The sequence below is a fragment of the Artemia sp. Qi Xiang Cuo genome, chromosome 5, assembly GCF_049724085.1.
Source record: "Artemia sp. Qi Xiang Cuo chromosome 5, ASM4972408v1, whole genome shotgun sequence".
In the NCBI taxonomy this organism is placed as follows: Eukaryota; Metazoa; Arthropoda; class Branchiopoda; order Anostraca; family Artemiidae; genus Artemia; species Artemia sp. Qi Xiang Cuo.
The window spans coordinates 75,472,449-75,491,698 of NC_142798.1; the positions used below are offsets into that span (position 1 = coordinate 75,472,449).

Sequence of the window (19,250 nt, forward strand, 5' to 3'; positions counted from 1 at the left end):
ACGCATTATTGTTTTTAAATTCATTTTTGTTACGTTTTTACGAGCCGGACAAACATTTCGGGAGGGGGTTCAATCCCCCTAGCCCCACCTCATTCCTTGGATACGGCCTTGGTCTTGGGGGAGGGGGAATCTGATGCTTGATTAAGAATCCTCGTTACTGACTCGCTCGCTGAACGTCGAACTGATGAGAAGATGCGTCCTGGCTGAATCATGATGAATTCAAGCGGCAGCAATAACGTTGGCTTGGGCATTTCAATAAAATGGACCCCAATCACCTTCCAAAAATCCTATTCAAAGGAAGCATCGATGAATTTTGACTGCGAAGAAGACGCACAAGAGATATTTTAGAAGCTGACTGGTTACTCATTGTCCAATTATCTGACTGCACATGATTGCTCAGTGGAAAAGATACTAATATAAAATAAAATCTCCCAAATGAAATAAAACGACAAACCCCAAAAAAAAGGCAAGTGTAAATTTTCGTCTAATTTTGTCTATTTCGTTTCATAATTTATATTCTTTTACACTGATGACGGCTGATCGGAGGCCTCATACGAAATATTTGCGTTGTTGTTTCGTCTTATCTGGTCGACAATTTTTTCTCGTTTTTTGCCTCGTTATATTTTCTCGTTCTCCCCAAACAGACTTTGGAAGAGCACGGGGTGGCATATATTGGCTCGAAAAAGTGGCGCCTTTGGTTCCTTTTCATCTGTATGGATGCAAAATCTTATGCCATGTAGAAGTTTGGTAACACCGCACAGGAGTAGCTTGTCTTTGCCATTCCTCTTTAAAATGTGGTGTGTATCATGTTCCATTGACGGGGGAGTAAGTTTCAGAAATGGGCATGCGGGCATGCAAAAAGGAGATAATTTGGGACGGTGCCCTTCGAAACATCAAAGTATTTAAACTTCGCATTTATTTTATATTTTCCGTATAATATCCCACTTTTTAGATCTAAAAAAGAATTGACAAAAGACGCACAAAGACGCATTTTTTGGCTATTTGATAGCCAAAATCCTTATGAAATTCTTCAATTATCTCATATCCCATCAAAATCTCTACAACAGATCCTATGTGCATACTGTTGTTTTTTCCTTTGGGGAGGGGGCCTATTCGTCAAAAGAGGACATGAGCCATGTTGTATGAAACTCAGCTAATTGTCTACTTTCAAAGCAGGCTCGACCATTCTAAGCTTTTCTCAATCTTTGATTTGACGGTACTTGTTAATTATTCAAATCACACAAGAATTTCGCTCTGTAAGATCTGACAAAAACCGGTTTGCCTGTAATCGGTTATGACTGCTTATTTTCAGTGAGAAAAAACTACTATGTAGGTATATTTTATTTAAATATTTGATTAAACCTCTATATTAAATATAGAGGTGGTTAGGGGTTAGGTACAGGGGTGGATCCAGGATTTTTTTAGGGGAAGTGGGGTGCAAAATAGGTTGAGCAGAAAAAGTTTTTAGGGGGGGTGCAAAATAGGCTGATCCGATAAACTTGCGTTAGAAGCAAGTTTAATTATCGCAAACTTGAGTTAATTAAGTAAATTTCACTACTTTAGACTTCGCTATGGGGGGGGGGGGGGGGTTAGGTATTTAATATAATGCCTGCTTTGCATTATTTTCTGCTGTAGCTCCCAAAATTTTGTTACTAAAGTATTATATTTTCATCATATTTTGGTATATTTCATTAGGATTAAAATAACTTCACTTTTTGGGTGGGGTCGGGATATTTAACAAGTACCCGATCAAAATCTCTGAAACAGATCTGGTGTACATACTGTTGTTTTTTCTTGGGGGGGGGGATTATTCGTCAAAAGAACATGAGCCATATTTTATGAAATTTTTAGCTTACTGTCTACTTTCAAAGCAGGCTCGACCACTCTAAGCTTAACTATTCTCAATCTTCGATTTGACTTCAGAAAAGATGTGGTTTATACATTCATCAAATATTAACTCAAATATAAGTAAGAAAGCTTAATCTACCAATTCTTCCAGCCCTTTTCTCCGCCCTTAACTACTTCAACCGAAAAATCAAATCAATCAACTAACGTGCTCGGGGGTCAGAAGTACCGCCAACCCTTCTTTGTAAACCGGAAACCCCTCTGAAAACTATAAATTCGAGACTACCCAAACAATATACCCCCTGAGGTAACCGAGCTGAAAAGCAACGTAAATTGGTTTTCAGCTGATTCTCAATTAGTAACCCCGAAACTTTATCCATAAGGAAAAGTAATTTACTTGAAGAGAAAAAATTAATTGTATTCTTCGTTTGCTGGGGTAGCCTGCTATAGGATTAATAATCATATTCATTGTTTATGAGGCATAGCTATAACAAAATTTAAATTTAAATGATGTTTGTGCCTTGTCCATATACACCATTCCATAAAATTGCATCGCCAAAGACCAAATGCTACGTTTAAAGGCAAGGCCAAAGACAACGGGAACCTTCCAAGAGTTGGATGTTCGGCGATTTAACATGTGAAGATATAAAATAAACTGCTAACAAGAGCTATACTGAAGATCGTTAACAAACTGCTAGCCAAGGCCGCATGCAAGGGGGGGTGGAAGGTTACCGGGTTTACCCCCCTCCCCCCCAAATGTTTGTGAAACAGGTAAAAACACAACAGAAATGCATAGAAACAAATTTTTGATGCGTGTTTTTTGTAAGCCCCCTCCCTTCAAAAAATCTCCCCGCCCCCAAACAAAATCCGAGATACGCGATTGCTGCTAGCGTGACTTATAAGGTGGTGTCTGACGACTTCATTAAAATAGTAGGAATTCAATAAAAGATAATTGGTATTTAATAATTAATCTGCATTGTTATAGGATTTAGGTTGAAATTTCTCCCTAATTGAAAGTTAGTCAGCATTCATCATTTTTCAAGATTTGTTTAAGTTAAAATCCGGTCTTTAAAATATAGGCCTAGGTTGACTCGGAAAAATATTGATATGTTAAGTAGGCTAGTTAAGCAGGTGGACGTACTGGAGACAAGATTATCCTTTCTTTCAGGGGTGCCAGTTGGGGAGGGCAATAGCAATTGCCCTTAGATTCTTTTGTACCATAAAAGACATTTTGGAGAACCTGTAAAGACAAATATGCAGCAATTTTGGCTGAATTAAAGTCACCAAACGCTAATTGGCACTGACAAGGCCTTATCCGGGGGGAGGGAAGGGTTGATGGGTTAGAGGGTTTGACCCCCCTGGAATGTTTGCCAGACTCGTGAAAACGCAACAAAAATGAAAATAAACAAATTTTGATGCAGTTTTTAAAGTTTTTTGTAACCCATCCCCTCAAAAAAAATTTTTGTAAACCCCCTCCCCGAAAAAAAAATCCTGGATACGACCCTGAATAATGATGATGTTGTTTTCACACTAGCGCTAGTTTCCACTCTCAGAAGCGTTAATAACTGTCATCTACAATTTTACTCCCTTACCTCCCCCTTTGCTCTCCTTGTTTTACTGTTTTTTCAAGATGATAAGAAATACGTATAGAAACACAGCTTCGCGGAAGTCGGAAATTGCATAGTTTTCGTCACTGCACCCTCTTTTTGAGAGACTATTCCATTCTCTAATGAATAATGAGGAAACATTCATTCAAGGAGTATCCAAGCTTTTTGGGGAGCTAGAAAAAGATTTAGAAACACAGCTTGTTACGATTACTTAAGAGAGAAAATACACAGAAAGGTGTATTTTAAGAAAGGGATTTCGGCGCTGCAACCTGAAAAAAAAAATTGTTTGGGATTCAACAGAAATTGTTTGAGGCATTTTTCGCAGGGGGTTTTTCGCATTTTTCGAGGGGTTTCAGGCTTTTATTTAATCTCCCTAAATTTCTTTTCACAATAAACTTTTACTTTTAAGCAGAACCGAAATAATAGTTACCATTCCCGAGTCACGGTCAGATGGTAATTTTTTTCACAGGCATTTTTTTTTTTTTTAAAAACACGTTTTTTAGCTTTTGGTTACTGTGGGCTGTGGTTCGATCTTTACTACGTTGCAGGTACCGCTGCAACCATGATAGGATTAGCATAATTAAATAGCTGATAAATTGTAAATGCAATTATTAAAATTATTAGTAAATATAATTGGTGATAAAAAACCAAAGTAAATAGTAAATAGTAATAAGTAGTTAGTAGATATGACTAGTATACAAATAAATAAATAAATAAAACTTGTAGTTGTTAGTTTAGTATTAATTATTCCTAGCTACGCATTATCCCGATATATTTCGCTATATTTATTATATAGATTATAGATTATATATAGTATATATAGATTAATATACTGTATTTTATTATACAGATTATAGATCTATATAGATTATCGCTATATTTCGAATAGCTGCCTTGAAAGAAACTACATCCTGCAGAGAGGGGATTTTTTTTTAGTTTTGGCGTCACATACCACATATGCTTTTCCCCAATACACTGTAAATCCTTTCAACTTGTGCTTTTAATATTTTATCAAATTTATACATTTAAAATTTTACAAAATTAAATGTTTAATATAATATTTTATCAGTAGCTCTTAGACAATAACTAATAAGATTGAGTAATATAAAAATCAAAGTTACGAATACTTGAGATTCTGTAGTATCTTCAATGAGTGATCATCCCCCACAGTCCCACTGGCCTTGTCCTGGCTATGCCCTCCAACACAATCTTTAAGCACTCTAGTTCCTTGAAAATCTACGAAATTGGACTAGGAACTAGTTCCTAGTTCCAAAGGTTAGAACTTTGTTTTGCTCTCTTTTTTTGAAATTTGTTTTACCATCATTGGGGTGGGAGGGGAGCTTCTGGCTATGTAACAGTCCAAACTCAACCATAATCTACAAACTCAACCATAAAATTTAATCCGTCCAAAAATAAAAATATAATTAGAAACTTTAAGGACCCTATCCATCAAAGTCCTTTAAGGACCGTATCCATGGGAGGGGGGTGGTAGGGGATTTGACCCTCCCTCAAACAATGTTTGTCCGTCTCCTAAAAGAGCAACAAAAATGAGTACAATTTTTTTTATGCTTTTTGAGTTTTTTTTGTACCCCCCTCCCCTGAAAAAATCCTTTTGTAACCCCCCCCCCCCTGTCCAAAAAAAATCCTGGATACGGCCTCGGGCCCCTATCTAAAGCTAAATGTAAACTTTTTAAATTTGATTACCATTCCTTTTAGGCAACAATGGAAAATTAGAGTTTAAAATAACTGGAGGGGATGAAGAAAGTCAATTTGGCATAGATGCTAACGGCACACTTTTCACAGTTAAGGAGCTTGATAGGGAGGAGCAGAGTGCGTTCAACTTGATCGTGACGGCTATTGATATGGCCCAGCTGCCGCAGAAAAGGCTTTCTTCCACTGTGCAAGTGAGTATTTCAATATTTTTGGGATGCTTTGTTAGACATGCAGTTTAGTCCCCTTTTATTTTGCCGTGACTTACTTGCTTTCATTTTTGGATGACTGGGCTATCTCCCTTTAAATTCTCCCTCCACTCTAAGAAAATACTGTTACAAAAAATGCTGTGTATTTCAAACAGTTCGTGGTAACAAACTGTATGTAAGGAGCGACCCGGCCCAATAGTTACCGAAACTCTAAAGGACGGGATTTTGATACCAATAGATACATAAAAAAAATCGAATCTTTATGGTGATTTCAAATATATAGGTTTCATGAAGTTTAGTCGTACCCATCAAAAGTTACGTGCCGGAGAAAATTTGTCTTATTTTAGAAAAAAGGGAAAAACACCCCCTACTAAAAGTCATAGAATCTTAATGAAAAGCACACCATCAGATTCAGCGTATCAGAGAACTATACTGTAGAGGTTTCTAGCCCCCATCTGCAAAAATGAGGATTTTTTTGGCCAGAAGAAAGGTCACGGATGCGTGTTTATTTGTTTTTTTTCCAGGGGTTATTGTTTCGACCCATTGGTCCTAGAATATCGCAAGAGGGCTCATTCGAATGGAAATTAAATGTTCTAGTGCCCTTTTTAAGTGACCATAAAAATTGCAGGGCTACTATGCCCCCCCACGCTCATTTTTTCCCAAAGTCACCCGATAAAAATCTTGAGATAACCATTTTCTTGAGCACATTCGAGAAACCTAATTACAATGTTTTAACGGGTGACTTAAACACCCCACAGTCCCCGGAGGAAGGGCTGCAAGTTGTGAATTTTGCCCATTGTTTACATATAGTATTTGCTATTGGCAGGCATACAGATGTTTTCAGGGTTTTTTTCTGGCGAGGGAGGTTGGGGGTTACATGGGAGGATCTTTCTATAATTTTTCGTGGGAAGGGAATTTTTCATGAAGGGAGTGACGTTCATGAAAGGAACGTCAGTTGATCGACAATCACAATCGCTACCCATCAGATGTGTTAGGTTACGTATTTAATATATGCTATGCTTTACCCCCACCCCCCTGATTTGCAAATATATAGCCGAAATTTGTTTTTAAACTTTTATATACTTATTACTATTATATAAACTTATAAATTTGTTTCATAACGAAAATCCGTCAGAACCAATAACCGACAGAACGTCGACAGTCAAAACGTCGACACGTCATAACATCTAAAAAAATTTTTAAGATGTTATGGCGTGTCGATGTTATGACTGTCGACGTTCTGACGGGTAACGATTGTGACTGTCGATGTCCTGACGTGTCAATGTTATGACTGTCGATGTCCTGACGTGTCGATGTTCTGACAGATTTTCCTTGTCGACGAAATGACGTTTAGTACTTGTGACGGTTAGATGAAATGGTAGCATCCCACCCCATATTGTTATACATCTTTTTGGGTATTGGCCAATTAGCTATGAAAGTTAAAAGTTTTCACTTCATGGCTTGACGGAACCAGGGCCTAGCTCCAGCATTTTTATTGTGGGTAGGGAGGCAAGAGGGGTCTCCATCCGGATAGTCAAGGGGCATGGGCTATACGAAATTTTTTTCGAAATTATTGGGGGGGGGGAGGCAACTACCTCCCCTTCCCCCTCCCCGAAACGACGTCACTGGATAGAACTATAAACTCTGAATTGCCCCTAGATTTTGAAAAATGTGCGTTTTGATATTTTCATTGACATTTTTTTTTCAAAAAGTTCTAAAAAACAACATAATTGCCCCCACCCACTTAGACATTGAAAGATATCTAAGTATAGACGTGTTACTGCCCTTGGCAGGCACGTGTCTTATATCCATTTTATTTAGCCCACACTTGGCAAGGATGAAAGTATAAAATGCTTTTACCCTTTGACTTGTTCAGTAACTTATTTCGGTGGTGACAAATCGGCTAATTTGGTTTGATTATTATAAAATTGATGAATTTTAATAAAAAAACAAGCTTTTGCTGATAATTTCACCTGATAGATCACCTGATAGATCACCTGATAGATGTAAATATTCAAGACAAAAAGCAATGAGGTACCGTGTGAATAATAGTTAGATAATTAAAGCTATCAACAGTAAGAACTTAACTTTTTCTTCTTATTGAATTAGTTCGTTATAGATGTATTTTCGAAAAGTATTTTGCTGTCAACAATCTAACGGTACAAAGCATAATTTATCGAATTCGAAAATTAAATAAACAATCAAAATTTACAAAAATCGAATATGTAATTTAAAACTTAAAAGACACGGCTATCAACTTTATTCAGCTATCACAGTCCTGCGGCAGTGCGATGTACGATGTAAATTCGACCTGTTGTCTGGTAATGCGTTGTGGGAGCACAGTGGGTTGATCTCTGCCTGCTAATACAGGGCCCCGGGGTTCATTTCCAGCTCCAGCTGCAAAAGTAAAAAGAAAGGAGTTTCGGAGTTGCCAGACTTGCGCCATTTGGGTGATTTCTTGAGGCGGTTGCGCATTTAATTTTTCCAGTTCACACTTTTTAAGGGGGGGGGGAATTGTTCATTCGGCCGGTTTTTACTAGAAAACGGTGCTTTTGGCCTATTTTCACTTTTATGGCGGCGCAATTTTAAACCAGACCTGGCAGCACTGACGAACAGTAGTAGAAGAGCTGGATGCCGGTTGTGAAAAAAAAAATGCTATTTGTATAACCTTGTTGCTTCTATAAAACAAAACCTTCAAATTCCAAATTATAACTTAGTCAAATTCAGTTAAGTTTATGATTATTGCTTCATCAATGAGGAGCCCTCCTCATTGAGCATGTCCTAATTTAAGACTTTAAGGAGGGGGAGGGAGTCAGACGTATGGCTACATCCGCAATCCTCTAATTGTAATGGCTAGAAATCCTTGTAGGATTATGATTTGAACAATGTGTAATTTGGCCATTTAGAAATATTAAATTCAAGTTTTAACAAAAGGAAAGAGCAACATTCAGCCTTTGGCAGCATTAACATTAAATTGCCAGCAACTATCCTGTATTTCAGGGGGATGCCACCCCATCACACCTCTGCTCTTTACTCTGAAGTTTAATTAATGCTTTGCTGAAAGCATTTTAGAGGCAACTAGTATAGTCAGGCGGTAATTGCAAATGTTTTATTTACTTATACTCTTTCAATACATTGAACTCCCCCTCATATATAAGGTAATTCCTGTTCGTTTTAAGTCTTAATGCTGCTTTACATTTTCATTTGAGTTTTCTAATTGAATTTTTGGTCGTTTTGGTATCGTCTTCCGAACTATGGTAAATATGAGTGGACTGCTTCCTTTAGCCTTCACTGACTATACGAAATATTAACTGTATATTAGCAGCATTAAATTTCATAGAAAATTAGCATACAAATTTCTACAACAAAATTGTTGGGGACTAAGCTTTTCTGAAACCGATTCTCTTGGGATTAGGTACTTATACCTTAGAGCATTGGCTTCCAACTTATACCTTGGAAAATTTGGTAAAAAAAAACGAATGCAAATTTTCCCGTTCAGTAAAAAAAGATATAGTTTATATGAAGCTATAAAATATTGCTAGCCGAATATTTTTTCATGCTTCATAAAACAAATTTGTCCCACAAAATCGATTATCTTGCAACACTGTGAAACATTTGGGGAAGGCCATGCTTGAACTCATCGTTCAATTGGCTAAATTACAGTTTTTAATGTGCACTTAGACCTTTGAAACCGGAAATTTAAGTCTTCTCATAACTTATTTGAGAATTTTTTAATTGGATATCTAAATCTCGTCAATTTGAGTACTTAAAAGGAGCTCCACCCTGATGTATATTGTCTTTAATGGTAATTTTGAATATATTAATCTCTTTATATCTAATGTACAAATAGATGAAAATACTTGGGATTTTTGGATTGGCTGATTATAATGTTTTTAGATTTGGCTAATCCAAATATTATAAGTTTGATAACTAGTTACTACTGCATTTTCTTTGAGCAGTTTTCCATTTACGCCTTTTGTTAGAACCTATCTGAATGTTAATCGTTTTATTATCTTGTGGCTTTAAATAATAAAAATAATATAAAAATAATAAAAAAAATAAAGAGAGCATAATTGAGTTTACTGGTTCGATATTATGGTTACCGAAGTATCTGTAACCAAGTAAAGAGTAAACCAGTGCAGATAGAACCAAAAAAACCGTTTGTACTAAAACTGTCTACACAGGAGAAAATTTTCAATTTACAGTATTTTGAAATTGTAAATTATACAGATTCAGGTGAAAAACAAATTGTAATTACGAAAAGCACTGCCGGAGAATTTCGAAAAAGAGCTTAAGCTCCACGAACAAGACGTCAAATCGTAATACGAACCCTACAAGGGAAATATCGTCAGTTGGTATATTTGAGCTATTTTTTTATTGATCATATTTCTGCATAGACTGAGAAGCAATAATATTTAATTTTTTTTAGTTTCAATTTTGCTCTTTACATCCATAAAAAACATTATTTTTAAATATTATGTTTTGACACTTACAATAGGCACGAGCTATAAATTTTCTTCAAAATGAGCCACAAATAGGATACATCAGTGCTACCTATACAAAATAATTTTCCTTGTTGTTCAATCCAGGGGACTGTAAGTCTATAGCAATAGGTTTTCGGCAATGGCGATTCAAATGGTGTACTTTTTGTTTCAATCCAACGCCAATTTTTACGGATTTCAGGCTATTTTTTGATAGTTCCATAAATTTGTTTTCAAAATTTTATTATTGAAAGAATATTTTTTTAATTCCATTTTTATTTAACAAATTGTTCATTTTAAGCCATTGAATCTACTACTCTTCTTCACGAAGAAGGTCGAATATCTTTCCGATTGAAGATTTCTTAGGATTTAGAGGCTTTTGAATTTCTGTACTTAACGTTAGCAGTCAGCTTGTACCACGTAAATGTAGCGATTTCTCTTTACTCAACGGTTCTCACGTTAAAATGAGCTAGAATTTCAAAATCAGTGATATTTGTGATTATGAAGTTGTTTTTATCAGGTTTTTGAGGAATTGACATTTAGGTTTTTGGTCTATTATATGCTTACTATACCCCTGAACGATTCTGGTCAAATTTCACATAGGAAATTCGCCATATTAAAAAAAAAATAACGTCAAATTCAGCGTTTATCGTCCGCTACTCCGGTGCCAGAAAACTCACTCGTTTTTGAAAAATAAAAATACTCAAATTTACGATTCACAAACGGGACATAAGTCTGACATAAGATATACCGTATTATGAAAACACGAATACCATTATTACTGAGTCAATTTGCGGTTGAGTGATTTATCTATAGCTCATTTCAACATTTTCAAAACTAAAGGAGATAGGACTCTTCGCTTAGCCACCGTCCAATATATATAGTATTATTCTCGATGGGCTCCTCACTCCTATAAATTGTGTACACCAGTTGGAACACTATAAGCGTCGTGCAAATGAGCTATGCGAGGTGCCAAGAGTGGCATGCATGGTGCGATGAAATCTAGTGTTGTGGATATGTGCCAAACGGGGTGGAACAAGTTATGCTCCGAAATGTTCACCAGATGTTGGATAATGGGAAACCCCTTGGTTATTCTAGGCTGTAAAATAAGGCATCTAGTAGTTAAACTATCCGTCCTGGCTGATGGTCTGACATTTTTTCCTTTTTCCATTCACCATAAGAGATAATAAAATTTTAATGAGACCTTTTAGGAGACATGAGCTTTTTTATAGCGCTGTAAAATCATCGTCAAGATAAGATAGTTAGGACGTAACGTTTTGGGGTGTAAAAAAAGAGTGTTTTATTATTGAAGAGATAGTTCACACAAAGGATATATTCAAGACTCCATTCTCACAGGGTAACAAGAGTGTATGATCTACTTGGGGAGACTCCCCACAGGGGCGGATCCAGGATTTTTTTAGGGAGGGGGGGGGTAAAATAGGTTGATCCGAAAAAAAATTTTTTAGGGGCGGCGCAAAATAGGTTGATCCAATAAATTTGCGTTAGGAGCAAGTTTAATTAACGAAACCTTGAGTTAATTAAATAAATTACACTACTTTAGACTACGCTAGGGGGGCGCGTGTCCCCCTTGCCCCCCACACTGACTCCCCAGCAGAATACAAAGTAAAGACCGAATAGTGGCTGAATACATGATGAATTGAAAGAATTTTTTTTAGAATCTCATAGGCTTTGATATCCATAATAAAATTTCTCCCCAGTTCCTTGTTCCAGGGGCTGTGGAGGTTATTTCATCCCTGTAGTTAATTTTATTGGACCTTTTGGCTTCAATCACTTTCGACTCCTAAGAAGGGCACTCAAATATTAAATATCCAATCAAATGAGCCCCCTCCAAAGTTTGTGTGTGATTACCCCTTCAATAAAAGTAGCTCGGAAAAAATATATGACAATAACAAACATTGAAGCCATGTCGCTCTTTACTTGGAAAGTGTTGTTGCGATAGATCGATAACATTTTTAGCGGTTTTTATGTGAATCTTCAGTCATATTGGTTGGTGATTGACAAAAGTTTGACTCCAATTTTAGTTTTTCTAAATCACAGGAATAATCAATTGTTGTCGAAATAACTTTCAAAAGTAACCACTCCCCCACCAAAATTCTGGCAGAAATGTGATATATCTGATGGGATAATAAAAGTTATATCGTCAGGAATGGTGATATGATTCAAAATATCTGACAAATTAAAATGATTCTTTCTGTTAAAAAAATACCAGCTTTGATTAAGAAAAACAAAACAACATTATTTTGCGTGTAGTTGAGAAGGGACTTTTAATTAAGAGCAAAAAATTTGTTTTTCTTAGAAACACTTTTATAAAAGTATAACATACCCTCTGTTCTCCCCCAAAAATGCTGTCGTATATGTGTTGCATCTGAGGGGATAGTATATGGGACAATAGTTGGAAAAGAATATCTGAAAAAAAAAATATCCTTTCTGCCAATTGTTTCATAAATAATGGACTGCAATTTATATGACGAAACATTTCCTTTTTATTTATCTTTTCCTCTAAAAAAATAACCAAAAATGTTGCAGGTAAAATAGAAACGATTTAATAGAAATTGAAACGGTGCAGGAAAACGGTTTCCGGAACTGCTAGCGCAAACTGTCAATTGTACACCATATTCGCACAAGTAGAGAACCATTATTATTTATCAAAAATTTTGTGGTCACGTTTATGCTGACTCTAAATGTATACAATCTATTAAGTTTACTGTTACTCGTCATAATTTGCAGCCTGGTAAAATTTGCCTGATTTCCAAAAAGAGGGAAAACGCCCCCCAAAAAGTCTAGGAATATTAAGTTTGACTTTTTGTCTCAATTCTGTAAGAGCAACTCCTGAAACACGACTCCAGAAACACACAAGGGCCGTTTGATTACAAGAAGCGGTTTTAAAGAGCAAAAAAACTTTATCGTGAAGTGTGAGGGATTGAGGAGGAGCCCCCCTCATATACGGAATAATTTCTGTTCGTTTTGACTTTTAATGTTGCTTCTTACTTTCAGTTGAAAAAATTTTTTTTATTTAATTCAGGAGCAAAGAATAGTAATTTATTTTTATGTTCCAAATAATTTTGTTGATGTTATTTTAATCTGTTATTATTATTATAACTTGACAAATATAGATAAGGATCATTTATTAGCTGTTATTTTACTAATGATACTTGTATTTCCAGGTCACAATAACACTTAAGGATGTTAACGATATGGCACCCGAGTTTGTCACTCCTAACATCACAACAGTAGCAGAAAACGCACCAGTAAATAGTGTTGTTATGGCCATTAAAGCAATTGACCGTGATGAAGGCCGGAATAGTTATATTGAATACTCTCTGGCTCCAGTACCTGATGGCCGCTTTGTCCTGGGACCTGTTGATGGCCTGTTACGTGTTGCTGCACAATTAGATCGAGAAACACGTGCAAATTACACTCTGTATATAACTGCGCACGACCGTGGCATTCCAAGTCAATCAGTAACCCAAGAAATTTTCATACGGATATTAGATGATAATGACAACTCACCTATTTTTGATCCTAAGCAATACAGTGCCAGTGTGAGTGAAAATGCTTCAGTCGGCTTAAGTATTTTGCAGGTAAGATACACATTTATATATATTCAATCAATTGTTATGTACATTGATTTGTATGTACGTTGGTAGATATACGTTGTGTAGAATAACATTGAACTTTTAATGTAATATTACATTTATTTTATTACTTTTATTTTATGTTGTGTCACTTTATATTATTTTTAGCTATTAAGTTTATATTTTATTTATGCTCTTTTTATTTCTGATGTTACTTTTATTTTAAATATTATTTTTACTTTATACATAATTCCTATTTATATATATATATATATATATATATATATATATATATATATATATATATATATATATATATATATATATATATGGATTCCCTGCATAATTAAATCTAGTCTATGCAAATTATATTTCAGTCAAGGTTCCAACAAAATAGTTTTGAGATGGACATAACAGTAAAAAATCGATTGGCAGATTTTATCGCAAACATAGGTAGCTTTGTACCAAGGCCGTACCCAGGATTTTTTTTCGGAGGGGATTTTACTCAAAAATATTTTTCTTTGGGGGGGGGGGGGGTTACACAAGAAACCTCAAAAAACACATACAAAATTTGTTTATGTCTATTTTTGTTACGTTTTTACGAGTCCCACAAACATTTTTTTTTGGAGGGGGGGGGTCCTCCCCCCTCCCCACCTGGGTACGGCCTTGCTTACCACTGATAGTGAATATCAATTAGTAAATGAAAAACTGACAATCATTCATTGAATACATTCGGGGCGCTCATAAATGTTTCCGTTAAAGCACTATCAAACTTTAGCGTAAAGAGTGGGAGCTTAAAGAAAGGGAGGCCCCCTTTTACATATATAGACTGGTGTCTTTTGGTTTCAAGTTTGATGTCGTGACACGTCATGATGCTTATTAAAAACTGTGTAAATTGGGTTAAGAGCTTTCTGTTTATAAACTGGTAAAACGTACTTTTTTTGTTAATGTTAAGTTTACCCTTCATGTTATATAATTCAGTCACCAAACAAGATGCGTAACAGCGTCTGACAGGAGTCGAATTTCGCTACGGCAGCTGAATTCCATCTCCAACGATGGAAAAAAAAATGTCTCCATCTGGTCAAATATTTGGTTCGTTTCTGATTGTTAGAAAATTTGACTTTTTCGGCCAGAAAAATTATTTTCAAGTTGTGATAATAAGTTTAAATTATGTAAAACTGTGTTAAGAACTTTCTGCTTATGTAATGGTAATAACATAATGTTGGTCGAATTGTGAAGATATGCGCCTAAAATATAATAGCTACCTTTTGTATATATTTTTTTGGAAATCGCTAGATCGCAGATAAGTTCGTTTTCATTCAGACACATCAGCCGGATACGTCGCTCGTTAATAAATCCTTTTTCTCCTTAATGAATTCCTATATCAGGAAAGGTCTTAGAACAAAGAGACAAAATGATTAAATAAATAAAAATAAACATAGAGGGCATGCATATATCGGTACTTATGGTAAATCACTGAGGTATTTGAATATGTATTGACCGAAATAGAGTTAAATCATGGTAGTTATTTTGTCTATGGCAACAGAAAGCCATAAATTTTGTGACAGCAAAAAACAGGGTTTCACCAGTAAATTAACCAGCAGCCCAAATCAGCAAATCCCTTAGTATGCAAGCACGTAATTAGCATTTGAAACGTTGGATATATAATCAGTTTTTTTTGCGTAGTTTGCATTCTTCTTTAAATAAAAATGATTGTTTTTTGTGCGTTTTTGTTGTTTATGAGGTTTGTTATTTTCCTGAAACATCAGTGACGATAGACGATTGAATTTTGCATAATCCTGAATAAGTAACACTAGAATATATATACCATAAGGCTTAATTGACTGCGGCAACATTATTTGTAATTAAGTGTTTGTTTGGGTAGTTCCCTGGGGAGGAATTAAACTCCCTTAATTTGTTGACTGATTTTTTTTTTAATATTCGATTGGTGTCATAGGACTTAAAATTCGCCTTTCAAAATAATGTATCCTGTGGTAGCGCGGTGAATTCATCTCTGCTTGACAATACGGAGATAGAGTGTGACCCCATCTATCACAAGGTTGGGCGACAGTGGCATAATTTCGTCAAAAATGGGGGGGGGGGGGTTGGAGCCAATTTTCCCGAATAAAATGATCATACCAGTGAAAACTGAAAAATAAGCCATATCATACCATAAAGGTAAAGATATACTAAAGAAAACTGACCTGTTTCTCCGGATGCTTGAGTTATGCAGGCTTATCTTAGTTTTGACAAGATTTTTGAAGAAACTGAATTTCAGCTGGGGGGGGGGGACAAGCCGAGATCGGGGGGCAAATCAAGATCCGGGAGGTGCATTTGCCCCCTGCCCCGTAGCAAATTACGCCCCTGTTGGGCGATAGGCTCATTACTTGTAAATAAACATTTGAGATTTTTCTTCCGCCTAATACCCTTTTCAAAAACTGTCGATTAGCTATATACTGTCAATCAGGACGTGTTTAGCTGGGTATTTTGTTCTGGGAGGGAAGAAACCAGATAGATAGCGCAAAAGTGAGAGTAGTCAAACTTTTTAATTTCTTTCACAGCCTTACATTATGCTCACTTTTAAAGATTTTTCTTCGGGACTGTGGGGTTTCTAAAGCGACCTACATCGTATCTATAATTAAATAAAAGGAAACACGTTTTTCTCAGCTGAAAGTAAGGAGCAACATCAAAACTTAAAACGAACAGAAATTATTACGAATATGAGGGGAGTTGTCCCCTAGTTAATACCTCGCTCTTTACGCTAAAGTTCGAATTTTGTTCCAATTCTTTAAGAATGATCCTTGAATCCAAAAGGCCGTTTAATTAGAATAGATAGCTCTTTTGAAAGTACTAAAAAAAAACTTTCGCGTAAAGGTCCAGGTATTGATTTAAGAGCGAACCCCCTCATATACGTAATGGTTTTTTTTCGTTTTAATTTCAATGATGCTACTTACTTTCAGTTGAAAAAACTTGTTTTTTTTAATTTAATTTTTGATCGTTTTTTTAAATAATGCTTGGAAATCCGGTGCACCTCCTTCATACAAATGTCCCTTTCCCCATGAAAACATCCTCCAGGGAAAGATCCTCCCACGACTATTTTCTAAGCTGTTCTCAAAGGGAGATCAGCAGCGTTATGCAGTTTTTTCGGTAGTGTCTCAGAAATGTAAAATTTCAGATTTTTTACGCTTAATAATGATGCAATACATTCTTACGGGTTTGTTAAAAACCCATTCACAATGAGATTTTACTAATATCGAAAATTTACTCAGTCTAATGTGAGCCAAACATGTTTAGAAAAAAATTCTGATTGGCTGAATAATTCGAAGAAAAATTCTGATTGGCTTAAATTAGTGCTAGCTATATCTTGGTGTTAGTAAAATCTAATTTTGAATGGAACTTAAAAGACCCAACATGCCTTCAGTTAGTCTTCAAGCTATATATTTTATACTAAAGTTTTTTTTTTTTATTATTAAAACCCAAAATGAATAAAAAGAAGAAAAAAAAATTGACTTTTAGGCATCTTATTTTGGACTGAAAAATTAATGTTATAGCATCACTTAAGTTATGCAATAAGTTTGGTTTGTGGATATATCGAAATCAGAACCAGATATTGTATTTACCGTCATTATGACAAATAGGTGTGAAATTTAGATACCCAATAAGATATATGCAGATATGGAATGTTTCCTTGAGGTGTAGCAGACTTTCCGATATCAAGTACATCTGGTGGCACGTGCCAAGTGTGGTGAAAACATACCAAGGGTGGTTGAACTGTACCAAGCGTTGCGGAAACCGTGCCACATTTGGTGGAAATGTGTCATATGCTGCGAAGCTGTGCGGTGCATGTGGTGCTCGAAGATGTACAACATTGGTGGAATGTGGGCGATCTCTCGTGTTTAACGAATATTTCGACTGTTTAAGCCATAGAAAACTAAAGAAATTTTCGAAGAAATAATAAAAATCCTTAGCTTTCAAGGCTTCATAAGCCCCGAAGTCTTTATTTTTACTTTTAGTTTTTAAATATTCACCTTGTATTAAATCTAACTTTGATTGTTTTTTAAACTTAACGGTAATTGAATAATTGAATTGAGCAGTAAAATTATTAATTTAACAGCAATGTAATTATTAATTTGTTGAATTTCAATTTCATTTTCATCGACAATCTTCATCAATTAGAGTATTTTCCAATTTTTTAACCAGGGCCGTATCAAGGATTTTTGTTCGGGTGGGGGGATGTTTTCGGGGGAGGACGGTTACAAAAAGAATTTAGAAAACCCATCAAATTTCGTTTATATCCATCTTGTTTCGTTTTTGCGAGTCGGGCATTTTGGGGAGGAGGTCAAACCCCATAATTCATCCCCTGGATACGGTCTTGGCTTTAACTTTAAACTAAACCTCTATATTGCTCTACTTAGCCATGCTGATATATAGTTGTAAATTAGAACGTCTTTTCAGCTTTTTTTGTACTACTCATCTTTTTTTGCTTGCTCTGTCTTTTATCCTTCTCTTTTTACCAATATTTTATTGTGCATTTGACGTTTGTTTGTCTTTTGCGTTTCTTGCTTCTGATTTTTAACCCACTTATAAGGGTCCATTTTCATCACAATTCGGCCTGATTTAACATCATTTATGTATTTCATCGTCATTTATGTCATTTTGATATTTATGTTATTGTGGCTAATTAAAGCGAAGTTTGATACCTAATAAGGCATGTGCAAATACGGAATATTTTTTAAATTCCTGAATGCCCTAGCATTCCTAATATAAACTTTGCTCTGAACTATTTGATATTCGATCGTAAATTAAAATACTTTTTAGGGTTATTTCTCTTTTCTTAGCTTTTCCCACTTTCACATATCTTTTTATTACCAGTGTTGTGTGGTATTTTAGATGTTTGTTTTTATGTGGTTATTGCTATTGATTTTTAGTCGACTGAACAATATCCTTTAAATTCAAACTTGACAAACTTTTGGATTCAATAGGTCGCTTAAATTCGATGATAATATATTGTTCTTTAAAGAAAAACAAAAAAAAAAAATAAAAAAAAGAATAAAGTGACAGTTTTTCAAATTTTGTCATATTCTGTTGTCACTTATCATAACAAATGGAAGCAGCATCCAAATCAACTTGAGTGATTTCTGCTTTATCAACGAGTGACCTCTATCTGCTTAGACAGATGGAGTAAAGTCGAAACGGCCCCTTAGTGAAAAAATTGGAGAAAACCGTAATTTTTTTTATAGTTTGCCAAATGAAAATGACAAGTCAAACTAACATTAAAAAACAAAACGAAGAAGTGCGACACTTTTCGGATATTTAGATATTTGTTAGGAATTGGGTGAGTTATAAACAGGATAAAAAAAAGTATTATTGTATGCTATACGGAAGCGATTGATTTGCTTATTTCAGGGTAAAATAGCTTGGGGCAATTGATGTGTAAGGGGAAAAAGGACTTACAGTAAAGGTTTACTTAGCACTCAACAGTATTCTTTATGAATGACAAGTAATACATTCAGAACTAACTCACTACTTATCACAGCTGTGATTCGTAACTAATCACAACCTATGTGCTATGAAATAGTCTCCTGCTTTGTTTCAAGGTCTTGGCTTTGTCCAATAACAAACATTCAGCTCTTAATGACAGGGGAGTAGCTCCAGAATTTTTATTGGGTTAGGGGTTAAGGGGTCTCCATCCCGAAAGTCAAGGGGCATGGACATTATAATATTTTTTTTCTCCAAATTATTGAGGGGACAACTGCCCTCCCCTGTCCCCCTCGAAACAACGCTACTGCTAAAAACTACTGC

The 19,250-nt window shown here is 35.4% G+C and overlaps 1 protein-coding gene across 1 annotated transcript in view; it reads left to right on the top strand.

Annotated features, from left to right (window-relative positions):
* Positions 1–19,250, top strand: part of ft (cadherin-related tumor suppressor fat) — a 163,049-nt gene that overhangs the window by 83,788 nt on the left and 60,011 nt on the right. The window contains exons 6-7 of the mRNA XM_089089942.1: positions 5,169–5,356; positions 13,038–13,454. Coding sequence (XP_088946068.1) covers positions 5,169–5,356; positions 13,038–13,454 — 605 coding nt within the window. The remainder of the gene's footprint in view (positions 1–5,168; positions 5,357–13,037; positions 13,455–19,250) is intronic.